This window comes from Diadema antillarum, unplaced genomic scaffold (genome assembly GCF_040938485.1).
Source record: "Diadema antillarum isolate AM-2024a unplaced genomic scaffold, OU_Dant_1.0 seq00001536_RagTag, whole genome shotgun sequence".
In the NCBI taxonomy this organism is placed as follows: Eukaryota; Metazoa; Echinodermata; class Echinoidea; order Diadematoida; family Diadematidae; genus Diadema; species Diadema antillarum.
Genome location: NW_027272268.1, coordinates 159396 through 172761, shown reverse-complemented (window position 1 = coordinate 172761; position 13366 = coordinate 159396). Strand labels below are relative to the sequence as shown.

The 13366-nt window shown below is 38.3% G+C and overlaps 1 protein-coding gene across 1 annotated transcript; it reads right to left on the bottom strand.

The window, feature by feature from the left end:
- Positions 1 to 3425: 3425 nt before the first annotated feature.
- On the bottom strand, positions 3426 to 10264 carry LOC139710477 (ankyrin repeat and EF-hand domain-containing protein 1-like). The gene is made up of 7 exons (XM_071622392.1): positions 9891 to 10264; positions 9077 to 9276; positions 8493 to 8766; positions 6305 to 7124; positions 5715 to 5941; positions 4345 to 4541; positions 3426 to 3704 (listed from the first exon to the last, which is right to left on the bottom strand). Exons 1-7 carry the CDS (start codon positions 10234 to 10236, stop codon positions 3426 to 3428), a joined length of 2343 nt encoding a protein of 780 aa, XP_071478493.1. The 5' UTR covers positions 10237 to 10264.
- Positions 10265 to 13366: the final 3102 nt, after the last annotated feature.

Below are 13366 nucleotides of genomic sequence, written 5' to 3'. Positions count from 1 at the left end.
TTTGAGCTTTTTCTGTTTCACTCCACTCTCAGATGTTTGCCATTGCTATATATGTCAAAGACACCTTGAGTTCTGAAATTGTAGCAGCTTTTAGACAAGGAAAAAGAATATTGGCAATTCATAAGCTTTTATGTCCTGTTGATATTGGTGGTTCACAAGAAAATATAGAGATTCAAGATTGTTCCTATCCCAATAGCATTCAGTCAAAAAAAGAAAAAAAAAGTGTTACACAGTAATACATATTACTAATTTATATGTGATATTTGTGTAGTGACACATTCCTACATGTTGATTTTATCTGTTTTAGTATAATTTATTGATCATGCAAGTGTGTTCATGAAATCTTACCATTTAAAATTGTTTTAATTTTCTCAAGGAGAAAAGAGGAATAAAAATATAAAAAAATTGAGATTTGGAAATACAATGTACAATTGAAATGGGACTGTATTTGTTTGTCTCTCACTTTGGTTCTGGCATCAGAAGTACTATGCAATGTGAGAAACTGAGTGCTTATTTGTCATAATCATAAACTCTTAGCCTTGATGAATGCTCTGTACAAGCACAGTCACTTATGTTGTTCTACTATTTTTGTTTTCTTTGTGTGTATTTGTCTTACACAAAGTAGAAATCCCAAGTTTATGAATTGTTTTTATGTTCAGTTTGTGTTTGTGTGCTCCATTGCAAAAAATACAAAATAATAAAAAAAGCTTCGGCAATGAAAGATAATAAATATCTTGCTTTAAGAATACATTTGATTGTGTTTGTTTGTTCTAAACTTGAAGAGTGCCTGATCTGTAGTTGAACTGAGATGAAAGAGTCTGACAATATCATAACAAAGATATGAGAAGAAAAAAAACATCAAAAGATGACATCAAAACTAAGACATAGTTTTCAAAAGGGCTCAAAATTCATCTTCCACCATTTGGAATTTGCTTCCTATACATGTACATGTATGTTCTACCAAGAAATTTGTCTGGCTGAGGCAATTTGTCACAGTAATGAGTGGTTCTGGAGTGTGTGAGAAAAAAGTTGGGTACCCAACTTTTGTTCCTGAAGTGCCCCCCCCCCCCCCCCCCTGTTCAGGTGTGGATATGTAGAATACTACAGTGTACTGGTACATGATGATCGGATCATGTGTACGTATTGAATCGCATGCGACATGCCAAGTTGCATGCAAGCAAGGCAATACCTCCTTAATGCAATTTACTCTTGAGTAATAAATATTGCTATCGATCTTAAGGTCACACACACACACACACACACACACACACACACACACACACACACACACACACACACACACACACACACACACACACACACACACACACAAACACATACTAACAAAAGAACTTTCTGGTAAATGAGGGAAAACGCAGTCATGAAGGGCTCTTGTTCAGTCATTTATTCATTCTGCTGACATGGAAATCTAAATTGGAATAAGATTGCTCTTTGCACAAATGATGTACAATGAATGAGAGTGCTAAGTCACTGTACACATTACATGAAAATAAAAGGCACATCTGCAGTGCAACAATTCACTAGTGCATATATAGTTTGTTGCGAATCGCATACGTACACATACTGAGTATTTGTAAGAAGTAGAAAAGGACATTTGTGACTTGGAAAACTTGATCATTTACTTTTGCATACCTCTATATGTTCATTCACACAACAAGTCACTAAGGTGATACGCTTGCATAAATATGATAAATCAGAATTCATAAATATCACTTGGTCAATTCCAGGATGAAAATACATGTACCTTCTTTTATTGAGCAATTGACATCTCACAATGTAGAAAGACATACATAAGCTATCAAATGACACTTTTTTTTTCATAGCATTGATCACGATTCACCAGTTCCATTTTACTTTCACTGTGCCTCAACACTCTTTACTCATACTCTTGAATTCATGGACTTGGCCATCAACTGGCCAAATATTCCAAGTTTAGCAGTACGCTTCCATACAATGACATTCTTGGAGTGCTTCAAAAACTAACTGATTACACTGCATGATGTTGGTCACCTTCATGTATAGACAGCAATTTTCACTGTATTGATGCCTTTCAGATGCCTTTCAACCAAAGTGGTGACTCACAGCTGTGTTGGTATGGAATAAGTCGGTCACAATTTCTTTTCAGATATTTGTACAATTAGATAAATAATTTTTCATACATAATCTATTAAATCCATGATGCTGCCTTAAAAATGTGATTTTTTTAAAGCTTTTTTTTTTTAAGGGAGATTCTCCTAAGAAATCCTTTCTCTCTCTCCCTCCCTCCCCCTCTCTCTCTCCCTCTCTCATTCACACATAATAACAATATCTCCATTGCATTTTGTACAATCACAGGCAAAAGAGCAAAAAAGGCAAGGAAATATCAAATTTATCACATAATATGCTATTAAAATATTGTCTCATCATGAAACAAGAAAGAAGTAGAGTTTGTTAATGAGGATAACTTCCAGTGAATTGTCAAACTCCTGAAAGAATCTATAAGATCTGAACAGATTTTATGCAGAGGGTAATAAACACAAAGTTGACGAACTTTTGAGAAACAAAGAGCAAATGGGACATTTTATGCAAAATGAATGAGGTGAGCTCTCTATTTAACTTAACATATTCTGTGATGTACTTCAGGCAGTCGCTTCTGAACTACCAGTTAATCCACAGCTGCAAAAGAAATTAAAAAAATAAAATACTAAGCAGTCGAGTTCGGTACAGTGAACATATATACCTTTGCCACACATTCTTTCATAGCATCACATCTTATTCATATGTAGGATACTAATACAATATAGATAAAATCAACAAAATATGTGACATAGAAATTGCCATACACAATCTTTGTAAAGCAAAGAGATAATTATGACGCTTATTTCAACACAGGTATGCTCTTTATATCCTCACCAATATGCTATCCACACGATCAACCAGTTCCCGATGAGTTTGTGAACAGTCTACTTGCATAAATACAAACAACATGATATCATTGGATAACAGAGGTTATTTTTGCCACACATGATTACACTTTATTTACACATCTGTTCACTTCATTTTATACTTGAGTTCCTGTTTTTCAGTCATATATAATTTTGAATGTGCTTACTCTGGTGCATTAGTGTCCTGTTTTGATGTATTTACATGAGGTACAAAAGAAGCAGACCTTGTATGACTGTGAGAAACAGAGAAGTAGTATCTCAACCATTGCTCCTAGGCCAGGTTTTCGAGCAATGTCTTACATCAATAGATTCCTAACATCAAGTCTTTCCACTGGATGAGATGAACGCTACGACCAGTTAGACTTGCCTCAAGGAATCAGCATGGTAAGTGCATTGCAACCTGGCTGAGACAAGCATTATCTGTGTAAATCTTGCAGCTTCACTCTGCTGAGAAATATAGGAAACCAAAACTTGCGTCCTTTAGTCATCATCGGTATCCACACCACCCATTTCCTCCGACTTCTTCATGAAGTGGTCTTTGAAGGGTATCCGGTAGTCTGGGAAATCGATGCCATCGCCATAGCGCTGCCTCCGCAGCTCCTTCTTCACGATGAGCTCCCTGGTGTTGGGTACATTGCTCCAGGCCTTAAGGGGCACATAGGTGATGTCCTCCTGATGTTCTATCCCTCCAGCCATTGCAGATGCTGCCCTCAGCACTGACCCCTTCCTCTCCCGTGGGGTCGTGATGGGGGAGTCCGTCTGGTTGGTTGAAATATGATGAATAAATAGTCATTCCTAGATATATTCTGATCAATGGGCACTGCCATTTGTACAAATAACAAAAAAAAAAAAGGTATTCTAAGTAATCCTGCATGGTTTCATAGTAGAGACCATTTATGGTGTCTTCCGTGACTTTCTACAGCTGGCCTGTCACCCAAACTAGATGTTTCAGACATGTGCTTAACCTTCAGACTTATGTCCTTCAGATGGTTCAAATATACATTAACATCATCTAACTTTGATCTAAATTCAGTACAGTCACAAGAAATGAAAATGTCTTTAGAAAAAGAAAGAAAGAAAAGATTTACTACTTTTCCTTACCCACAGAAAACACATAAACATTTGGTCATAATGTGTATGGTATGTCTGAAAATATACCAAGTCGTAAGCTATTTAGAAATGTGACTTCATTACAAAACATTACTAGAAATATCCAAAAGCAGCATTGAACTGGATACTACAACCTGTAGATGCTTATGAAACAACATATCATCACAGACTATTTAGCTCAATTCAAGAGAACCTAATGAAGAATATTTCATCTAAGACTTGATCGTTGACCATGACATGCCAGAGGCGGCTATGAAACTACACTGTGGAAGCTAAGGAACTGTCTTACCCCTGAAGGTTGAGATGTGAGGCCACCTTGAGGGATTGGGGGTACTGACTGAGCCCGCTTGCCCCCTTCCTTCTTGGCGCTCTTCTTGCCTTTCTTTTTGCCCTCCTTGGGAGCTGGGAGAGACTCGAACTTGTCGCTGACAATCTTCAGGACTCGTGGGTCTGCCCACCACCTTGCAACATCCATGGCTGTGTCTCCTACACACAAGGAAAAGGGGATATAAATCATTATAGATTTTACATTCATAAAGTTCATTCCAGGACTGTTTTAAAGAAAATATGATTAACTTACTTTCACCTTTAATTGCAGCTAACATGCCAAAAAAAACCCCAGATATACATACATTTTAGAATTTTTTTGTGTTGGTGTTATAACACAAAGACCTTTATGAAAATGACTGAGGTTTTGGATATTTCCTCTTTTTTTATTTACAATGAGACATTATACCATTCTTCTTGAAATAGTGTAAAAATCTCAAACTATGCTGTAACTAGGAGATTCATTGCTCTATTGATACTCTCAGTCTCAAGATGTTAATTATAAGACTGGGACTACACAAACAATATCATAAGTGGTAACATAGGCCCCAACAAAACCTTTTATTCATCTATTAATCTAATTAATCAGGATCACAAATGTGTGTAAATTATCATATCATATGATATATAAATAATATTAGACATATTAGGAAATATTTCGATGAGAATAGTACGAAATTGATCATCCATGCATATATTGTTAGTAAACTGGATTATTGCAATGGGATATTATATGAACTTCCTGATTCTCAAGTTGGGCACCTGCAGCGAGTCCAAAACTCTTGCGCAAGGCTTATCTGTAACAAACCCAGGTTCTCAAGGATTACTCCTCTTCTGAAAGACTTACACTGGCTTCTGATTTGTAAAAGAATATTGTTTAAGATTCTGTTGATTGTATATAAGTCACTCATCGGTCAAGCCCCCAGTTAATTTCTGAATTACAAGTGCTTAAATCTCACAAACACACTCATAATTTGCACAGTTTTAAGGACACTCTTCTCTTACAAATTCCAACACGCAAAACAAAAATAACATTGGGAGACCGATCATCTGCCTGTGCAGCTCCAAAACTCTGGAATGATCACCTACCATTAAAAGTCAGGAAATCCCCAACTGTAGCAGTCATGAAATCACGACTCAAAACACATCTTCTCATTTAACTGTCTATTATCATCAAGTACATCAGAAGCTCTTGCAGCGCAGAAGAATATATGTCTATAGGCTTTGCACTTTATAAATTGATATATCATCATTATCATTTATCTTTTTTTTCTCTCTTCTTTTCATTTGCTTACTTGATACATATCATTTAAGCTGCCAAATGTGACTCACCCTTCCTGTTCTCTAGCTGGACATTACAGCCCTTGTTGATGAGGTACTGAACAATGTCTGGTGAGCCGGTCTGAATGGCTCTCATCAGGGGAGTCCCACCATTCAGTGCCTGGGCATTCATGTCTGCCCCAGCATCCACCAATAGCAGCACAATGTCCAGCTGGCCAGAGAGGCATGCATGGTGTAGTGGTGTCCACTTGAAGTTGTCATATGTGTTCACCTGGGCCCTACGGAAGAAAAGGGTGTTCTTATTTCAATATAGGCTTGGATTTCTTTTAATTTTTTTTTCAATGTACCTGCAGATAGTTTCATGATTGTACAACAGGAATCATAGGCTCACATGTGTTACCTACCAATTGTTTTAATTCACAATCAATATCTGTTTTTATAACAATAGCTACACTTTTTAAATACACATCTACTAAGCAATTTGTGTGCATAATTTGAGATGTGTAAATAGCTTCAAAAAACTTTTGTGCCACCTGTCAATTTGTAAGTTCGGTCTTTGCTGTTCCACATTATGGTTACTAATGCCTTCCACACACAAAGACAACCAGTAAGTGCCTTAGTTGTATCGTTACATCACTTACCCATTTTCCAGCAAAAACTTTGTAATCTGCAAGTTGCCCTGGGCACACGAGATCATGAGAGCTGTCTTGAAGTATTTGTCCCTGACGTCTGCTGTCCTGCCATGAATGAAGGCCTGCTTCAAGGAGTCCAGATCACCCATCTTGGCAGCATCATTCACATTGATGTACGTCTTCTCCGGATGATGGAGATACCACGCCGAGTCATCCTGGATGGGATGAAGCGGTGGGCGGTCTCTGTCAAATCGACCAGTATCAGTGAAGGGCACATGCCTCTCAATAAACGTAGGAGGGGGTCCGCCCCGTTCCGTCCTATCACCCTCTGGTCCTAGACATATCGGCATAGGCACTTTTGTTTTACCCTTCTTCTTTTTGCCCTTTTTGCCCTTCTTCTTTTTATCTTTCTTGGAGTATGCTGACATGAGGTAGGTTTTGTGCACATATTTCTTGGCAGCTAAGAAGTCATTGTAGTTGATTACATTTTCCTTTGTTTTGTCGTAGAGCAAGAATAGTTTCTTGAAGTCCTCCTCATCAATGGGGGCATCCATTGTCACGAGCACATCATAGAACTGGTCCTTTGAGATGACTTCATTGTCCTCTGTGTCCAGTTCAGAGAATTTCATTAAAAGGTCATCTTGTCTGCTGACTGCCCAGTCGTAGAGTCGGACTGCCCAGGACTCAGTTGGTGCCTTGCCCCCTGACTGTATCTTCTTTGCAAGCTTCTCTGCCTTCCGACATTCTTTGAGTGCATCTTTGAAACCATAGTTCTTGGCAATTGCTTTGGGTAACAGGCCATCTTCATTTTTCAAGTGTGCCTTTGCTCCTGTGAGAACAAGAAGATAAAATATTGCACAGATTTATTCAACAGTGACGAACACGTAAGGTTTTACAAGGAAATACAATATCAGAGGTCTCCCACAATATCCACTATGCGGCATAATTTTTTTGGACAATAGACGCTATTAGTAGATACCTCACTTTCATATTATTCCCCTGTCAGCTGACTCTACTCTGTCCAGTTTTTATGTATGATTTTTAAAGTGCAACCTGTTACAAGGCTTGCAGATCACTGGTTTGAGTTTCAACCTCACAATCCATATTTTTGTTTTTGTTTTTGTTTGTTTTGTTTGTTTGTTTGTTTGTTTGTTGGGGGGGGGCATATTTGTGGGTTGTTAATTTTTGTTACATTCAAAATTACCTATATTCCACATACACCCTTTTGCCATCCCTTGATGATTTGCCGACTACATGTTTATAGCTAATGATTGTATTATGTCTGTGTTATGATGAACCATGAAATGAATTTACTTGACCTCCCAAAGGATAGTTTAAATGAAGTCAATGGATTATCCAAATTTTGACTGTGAAAATGCAAACGGCACATATTGCATTAATAAAGAGCCATCCAATAATAAATGCACACAGACACATGCATATATGCAAGGTACACCTATTTGGGGGCTGTTTGAGGGAGTGTGTAACTATATCTATATACTGCAAAAGTGGAAATTTTCGTGGTGTTGAAATTTTCACGCATTTCGCGCAACCAGAAACTAGTACAAAAATAAAAGCATGAAAATAGTTTTGCTTGCCATATGTTCCAGTAGTTGATGTCTTGATTCCGCAAAATTAAAAACATGCGAAACTCTTCTTACCAAGCCAAGCACGAAAAATTAGTTAGGCGAAAATAGGCACTTTTACAGTAATTTTCAAAGAATCTAAACCATGGATATAATTTAAAGGGGCTGTGCAGTACTGGTTGAGGTGGGGATTCATGTTTTTTACATTCCTAAGTGAGATAATGAGAAACCTCTTATGAAATATGAAAGAGCATGTAATTTCAAGAAGGATTCAACGTTTATTTGATTAAAATTGGTTTTCAAATGGCTGAGATATCCAAAAAAGTGATAATAATAAAAGACTACAGGCCACGCCTTTTATTAGGATCTCTTTGTTTCACCTTGTTTTTGGATATCTCAACCATTTCAAAACCGATTTTCATCAAATAAACTTTTGATACCCCTTAGAATTGCACGCTCTTTGACATCTCATAGAGTGGTTTCTGAATACCTCGCAAAACGTTAAAAGCTAAATCCTCTCCTCGACCAGAACTGTACACACCCTTTACACTACCAGAGTGTATTTCAGTCATTTATTTAAATTAACAAGTCACGCCAAGAAAGTAACCTACCCCTCTGTGCTAGGTATCTGCAGCACAGCGCATGACCACCCTCTGCTGCATAGTGGACAGGGGAGTTCAGGATGACGTCTAAACAGCCAAAGTCAGCCCCATAGCTGGCCAGGACCTGTAGCACCTCAAAGTGACCTCTCATGGCCGCCCGGTGTGTTGGGGTCAGTGAGTTCTTGTCTGGGGTGTTGACATCACCCCCCTTGGAGAGGATACGTTTGACTACAGCCTCGCTGCCACTACCAGCTGCAGCATTCAGTGCTGTTCTTCCACTGGACTGTGAAGACGAAAATATCAGTAATCTCAATTGATTTCAATATTATTGACTTTTGTTTGCTTTTTGGGAGGGGGTTAAGTATACATAGCAGAATGTAAAAAATGGAATATTTATCATGAGTAGCAACACTTTAGCTGAAAGTCATGAGACAAACTGTGCATTTCTGTCTGTAATTTGCAATCAGTATTTCCACACCTGACATTTCTTGTTTGCAAACTTCAGAAAAAAAAAATTATCATAGAATACCGTACATGAAATAGCAAATCTTCATTTTCCATTCATTAGTACTAGATAAGGGAGGGGTACATACAGCATGCACACTATTTGGGTCTGCTCCATGCTCCAGAAGTTTGAGACAGATGCCCTCATTCTCCTTGGCCTCGAGGCATGCGACCACCAAAAGGGGCATCCCATCATTGGCAACATTATTGCATTCTGCTCCATTCTCAATGGCGATGGTGGTACACTTGTCATGTCGACTTGTAGGCAAGATGCAGTAGAACAAGATGCCTGTGTAGGATTAAAAAAGAATTAGAGATAAAATGTTTTACATGCGAAGTATGTCACGAACTGTATACATGCATACATTACCCAATAAATTTGCAGGATGGTCAATGCTACATGAATGATACAATTTGTAACTTTGGCTCCAAAAATAAGTAAAGCTTGGATTGTGTTGGAGTCAATATTTTGTCAAACCACTTGTAGCTGATAGTAATGCACATTCAAAGATCCAACGTAAATCAAACAATACAATTAGTCTGTACCAGCTATGTCAAAAATTGAATGATGGGCCCCTGCATACTGAAATGATGCTACAAAATCACACGCCACAGGGGCTGTGCCACAGGGGTAAGCAAGACATGACATACGATGCAAAATTTATACCAACAGACCATGGAGGTACAAGTACCTCCATGAACAGACATTTAATTACAAAAATGTGCACTCAAAATATAAAAGATTGAAGTCTTAGTCAGTGCTATATGTTGACTGACCCAGTGTGCTTGCACTGGACTAGCTTCCAACACATTTTCACACCCTATTATAAGACAGGCAAGCTTTTCACATTGATCTGTTATAATGTCTAAAACTACCTCACTATGATACAGATTTGAACTCACCTTTGCCATCTGTATCTTTGACTTTCATGTCCGAACCAGCTGTCGCTAAAATTTCGAGAGTCTGCACATGACCGAACTCTGCAGCCCTCATGGCAGCCGTCCTCCCTTTCAAGTCAATGACATTTGGATGTGCTCCAAAGTCCAGCAAGAACCGCACCATCTCTTCATCATTGACTCGGGCAGCCAAATGCAGTCCTGTCTCCCCTTCATCTGGCTCGCTGTAGTTGACAAGATGTGGGACTCCATGGGAACACAACTTTTCAATCTGAGCCTTGTCTTTCGTGCGAACACACTGTAGAAATTTGTGCACCTGCAAGATCTCCAGACGGGTTTGTGCTACAGGCATCGTTGATGGTTTAGATCTCTACCGCTGATTTCTCTTATTATATGAAGGTTGATTGTCTTGAGGCACTTTTGCCGTTTGCACGGTCAGTTTAAAATAATTTCCAGTTCATTTTAGAAGTGGTCTTACCTCATAGATTCACGTTGGCCATGATTGCACAATTGTATTTGCCACTTTGGATTCCTAGCTTGGCAAAGTCCAGTCAACTTTGCGATGCCGACTGGAATTTTTTCTTCTTCTTTCAATTACAACAGAGTGATCCACCTGCCGCAGCTGCCCGACTTCCGCAACTTCAGTGCTGTCCCACGCGATATGAAAATTGATTTTGTCAAATATCGTGAGTTATTTTAATTGCCGTTTGTACTTCGCTCCTCTTGCGACAGGTGTCGGATACCCAGCTGATACGTCAATAGGTAACGGTGGTTGGTGAAAAACAACAATTTGTCAATATTTTCTCGGTGCTTACATTGCCCACCTCACCGTTGTGTTCGTGTGTTGTGCTGTTTTCAATGGCTGCTAGCACGACGGCCGCGGCGGGGACGGTCATAGCATCTACCGTGCGTGTACACAGCATGCACATCGCGATCCGATGCCCAAGAATAGCTTCACGTCGCGACTCAATAGCGTGTGTAGCAATGGTGTTGCTATGGGAATCACAATCAAGGGGGCGGTCTGCATTGTTAGGTCCCATCCACCGTGCTCTGTCGTACAACACGGGAATACTACTAGTATTCAATCGCTCCAGATCGGAACGGTGATGAGGAGGTGTGTATTCGGGACTGGACATCTTTACAAACTGTTCGCCTATAATAAAAGTATCTTCTAAGCTCCTTGTTCTTTTTTTGTTTATTCCCATCTCCTTTGAGTCTTCTTTCTTCTTCAACCTTCCCCTCCTCCTCGTCTTTCCCTCCACCTCTGACGTTGACCACCTCCTCCTTGATTCCTCTTCTTGATTCTTCTTCTTCTTCTTCTTCTTCTTCTTCTTCTTTCTTCTTCTTCTTCTTCTTCTTCTTCTTCTTCTTTCTTCTTCTTCTTCTTCTTCTTCTTCTTCTTCTTCTTCTTCTTCTTCTTCTTCCTTCTTCTTCTTCTTCTTCTCCTCCTCCGCCTCCTCCTCCTTCTTTTTCTACTGTATTGTTTAGGTATCTTTTAAACTTTGATAGTTTTATAGAAAACAAATTATACTCCTGACTTAAATATAGGATTTGCACTGTGACTGAACACTGACATGATGATCAAGAGGAATATAGGCCTATTGGTATATTTTTGCTTCCATATTAGTTGGGAGAACTTTTTTTTTTTACAACACAGATGAACTGACGAGACAAAACAAAAGAAAACAGACAGACAAGCAAGCATTTTGTTCTTGCACCAAAAAAAAAAAAAGAAGAAAGAAACGAAGCAGGAATTAGACAGTTAATCTAAATCATTGTAAACCTGAAACGAATAAATTAGGCATAACTATACATACTGATATAAGTTTCACAGAGGCAAGTTTCATAACTGCTTGCCATGGAATTCGATGTATACAACAGAATGCAGAGCCGGGGAATCATTATTGAGATGTAAAAAAAAGATGACTGAAAGGCCATTAAGCTATTGGAATAAAATGAATGAAATGAAGTTCTAGAAAAATGTCCCATAGTTGGGAAATTAAAATAATGCATAATAGGATTTTTTAAAAAAGATTGAAAGAATGTTCAAAAATTCAACACTTATTTCCTTTGAAATAGAGCTGAACGTTGAGATTGGCCTAAAGTTAAAAGACCATGGAATTGGGTTCCCAGAATAATGAGATATAGATGTTGTAGTACACAGTAATTGTCTTTTTAGTATACAGTAGCTTGTAAGTGATGTCGCGACCTATTACTCTGCAGAATACGAACTTTTTGGACATATTAAAATTATTCTGCCCACAACGTATTAAACACCACGTGAACCGTCACGTTCAGAGTTTGGTGTTAACGGGTTGCATGGGAGGGTTAAAAAGGCTATTGCGCTATTATACATTCTGAAAGTTTCAATTTGGGATTATCCTGTTATAATGATTCTACCGAAGTTACTCAATCAAAATGTGTAAACATTGCACACAGGGTATAGATGAATGAAAATCAAATAAGTCGACATTTTGAATTTCAATTAATTTCTTTAGTAATCAGTTCTTCAGGAATTACGAGTATCTTTCATAATTTTATCAAAGGCTCAAAAGAAGAAACATCAGATTCCAAGATTTGCCTATGTGTTGATTGTTATAAACTCGAAGACAAGATTCTAATTTGGTCATTACAAAATACATTAAGAAATAATCAACTGGTATTCAAACAAAATTATTTTTGCGATGTGTAACTTTGTAATACTTTTATTTCCAAATTTATATAATTGTTTTTCAATCAACCTCTTGGCTCCAATAAGGATGACTTAAGATTGACCACTGCATGATGGGGGTCTCTTCTCGATGCTTTATTGTGTGGAAATTCAAAGAAAGCAGAGAAAGGTCGTATATAAAAACCTGTGACGGTACTTTGGGGAGAATGGACAATCGTCAGGTGGATGAGTAGTATGGTGAAATATGTACTACGAATATAAAATATATCTCAAATATGACACATATGGCGAAAAAAAGAAAAGAAAGAAAGTATAAAAAAAAACAGGCAAGATAGACTGAATCAAGGAGTGACAGATCTCGACGTCAGATCTGACACACGAGAGGAGGAGCCACGTGGGGGAGATGATGAGAACGTGCAAGATAGGTGTTGCGAAGCTGGTCAACGCTGAACACCATTTTTCACAGACAGTTTACACCACACCCACAGGGTGAGTAGAGGATGACATGACGGGATAGAGTTTGGAAGACTATAGAAGCTTCATATTTTGTCGAGACGAGTGAGTGTGATTAGTGTCGACTCTAAAAAACAATACCAAGCAGATGCTTGGGGGAAAATGTGAGCAACTTAAGAGCGAAAAATATGTCTAAATTGTGAATCTAGGAAGAGGTAATGTAAAGGAGATAGTCGAGTACCGAATACCTCATGTCTCTTCTCAAATCAAATCTTTGTGAAAGCGAAGAAGAGAAATTGCATGAAGTGTAATACAGATAGAAAAATATAATGTCAATGTGAATAAAAACAATGTAACC

Excerpts from the sequence above, each read along its gene's own strand:
- LOC139710477 (XM_071622392.1), bottom strand. The coding sequence starts at position 10,236 with ATGCCTGTAGCACAAACCCGTCTGGAGATCTTGCAGGTGCACAAATTT. Across the intron at positions 5,942-6,304 it reads AAGTTTTTGCTGGAAAATGG|GGCCCAGGTGAACACATATG; the intron begins GTAAGTGATGTA and ends TTTCTTCCGTAG. Across the intron at positions 4,542-5,714 it reads CCAGCTAGAGAACAGGAAGG|GAGACACAGCCATGGATGTT; the intron begins GTGAGTCACATT and ends CCTTGTGTGTAG.